At 48.6% G+C, this 1028-nt stretch overlaps 1 protein-coding gene across 1 annotated transcript in view; it reads left to right on the top strand.

Moving 5' to 3' along the window:
- The window catches only part of LOC103584079 (calcium-binding and coiled-coil domain-containing protein 1-like), a gene marked incomplete at its 3' end in the record, with an annotated part of 2545 nt that extends 1790 nt beyond the window's left edge, over positions 1 to 755 (top strand). Inside the window, exon 3 of the mRNA XM_008565202.1 lies at positions 565 to 755. Within this exon, the coding sequence (XP_008563424.1) occupies positions 565 to 755 (191 nt within the window). The remainder of the gene's footprint in view (positions 1 to 564) is intronic.
- Between the last annotated feature and the right edge of the window lie 273 nt (positions 756 to 1028).

The raw sequence follows: 1028 nt of genomic DNA, 5'->3' as shown, positions 1-1028 counted from the left end.
CCTACTCAAAGAAGGAGGAACTCTGCTTATGGAACTAGGGAGCGGGGAAGAGGGAAATCATCATGTATTGAGAAGAGGGTAATCATGAGATTCTGAAAGACCTGGGTTCGCATCTCAGTTCTAATACTTACAAGCTGTTTGACCTTGGGAAAATTGCTTAACTTCTCTGTATCTGTTATCTTGACAGTAAAAGGGGATGATGCCTGGCTTATAGGGACAATATGAGGATTTTAACTGATACAGGTAAAGCTGTTAGCACAGTGTCTGGTACATGTTGGGTGCTCAATAAATGGTAATTAGCACTATTATGATTATCACAGAGGGGAGTGGATTTGGGAAAGAGAGGAAGGAGAAGGCTAGGCAGAAAGGAGGGAGAAGAGTATCTCAGTACAAAAATAGTCTGTATACAATGAAGAGTCTCGAGAGAAAACACTATACGGAACAGGGAGCAAGAAGCTGGAGCCAGGGACAGCAGATAATGAGTAGCACTAAGGGGAAGGGGTACCTGCTGGGCACATGAAGACCTGGGATCATATTGGGGTCTTGGGTCCATTCTTCCCACAGCCAGCTACCTGCCCAAACCTGGAGCCCAGCTTTACCAGTTCCGATATGTGAACCGCCAGGGCCGGGTTTGTGGGCAGAGCCCTCCTTTCCAGTTCCGAGAGCCAAGGCCCATGGATGAACTAGTGACCTTGGAGGAGGCGGATGGCGGCTCTGACATTCTGCTGGTGGTCCCCAAGGCAACTGTGCTACAGGTAAGAAAAGAGCAACAGAGTTGCTCCCAGGCAAGGGAGTGCAAGGACGGCACTGCGAGGGGCCCCTTCCCACTGCACCCTCACCTTATCTGTAGTCTCACCTGAAGACCTCACTGGGAGTTAAACAAAGTCCTGCCTTCAAAAGAATCTCAATCTAACACAGACAGTCATGAACATGTGGGGCAGGAAGACAAGTCACCAACAGGCCAGTGTAACTCAAGATCTCATATGAACTTTTTGAGCCTTCCTTCTCCAAGTGCTACATCCTGCCCA

The sequence above is a fragment of the Galeopterus variegatus genome, unplaced genomic scaffold, assembly GCF_000696425.1.
Source record: "Galeopterus variegatus unplaced genomic scaffold, G_variegatus-3.0.2 Scaffold43836, whole genome shotgun sequence".
Taxonomy (NCBI): Eukaryota; Metazoa; Chordata; class Mammalia; order Dermoptera; family Cynocephalidae; genus Galeopterus; species Galeopterus variegatus.
The sequence above is the reverse complement of the archived record's forward strand: the minus strand, read 5'-3'. Positions and strand labels throughout refer to the sequence as shown.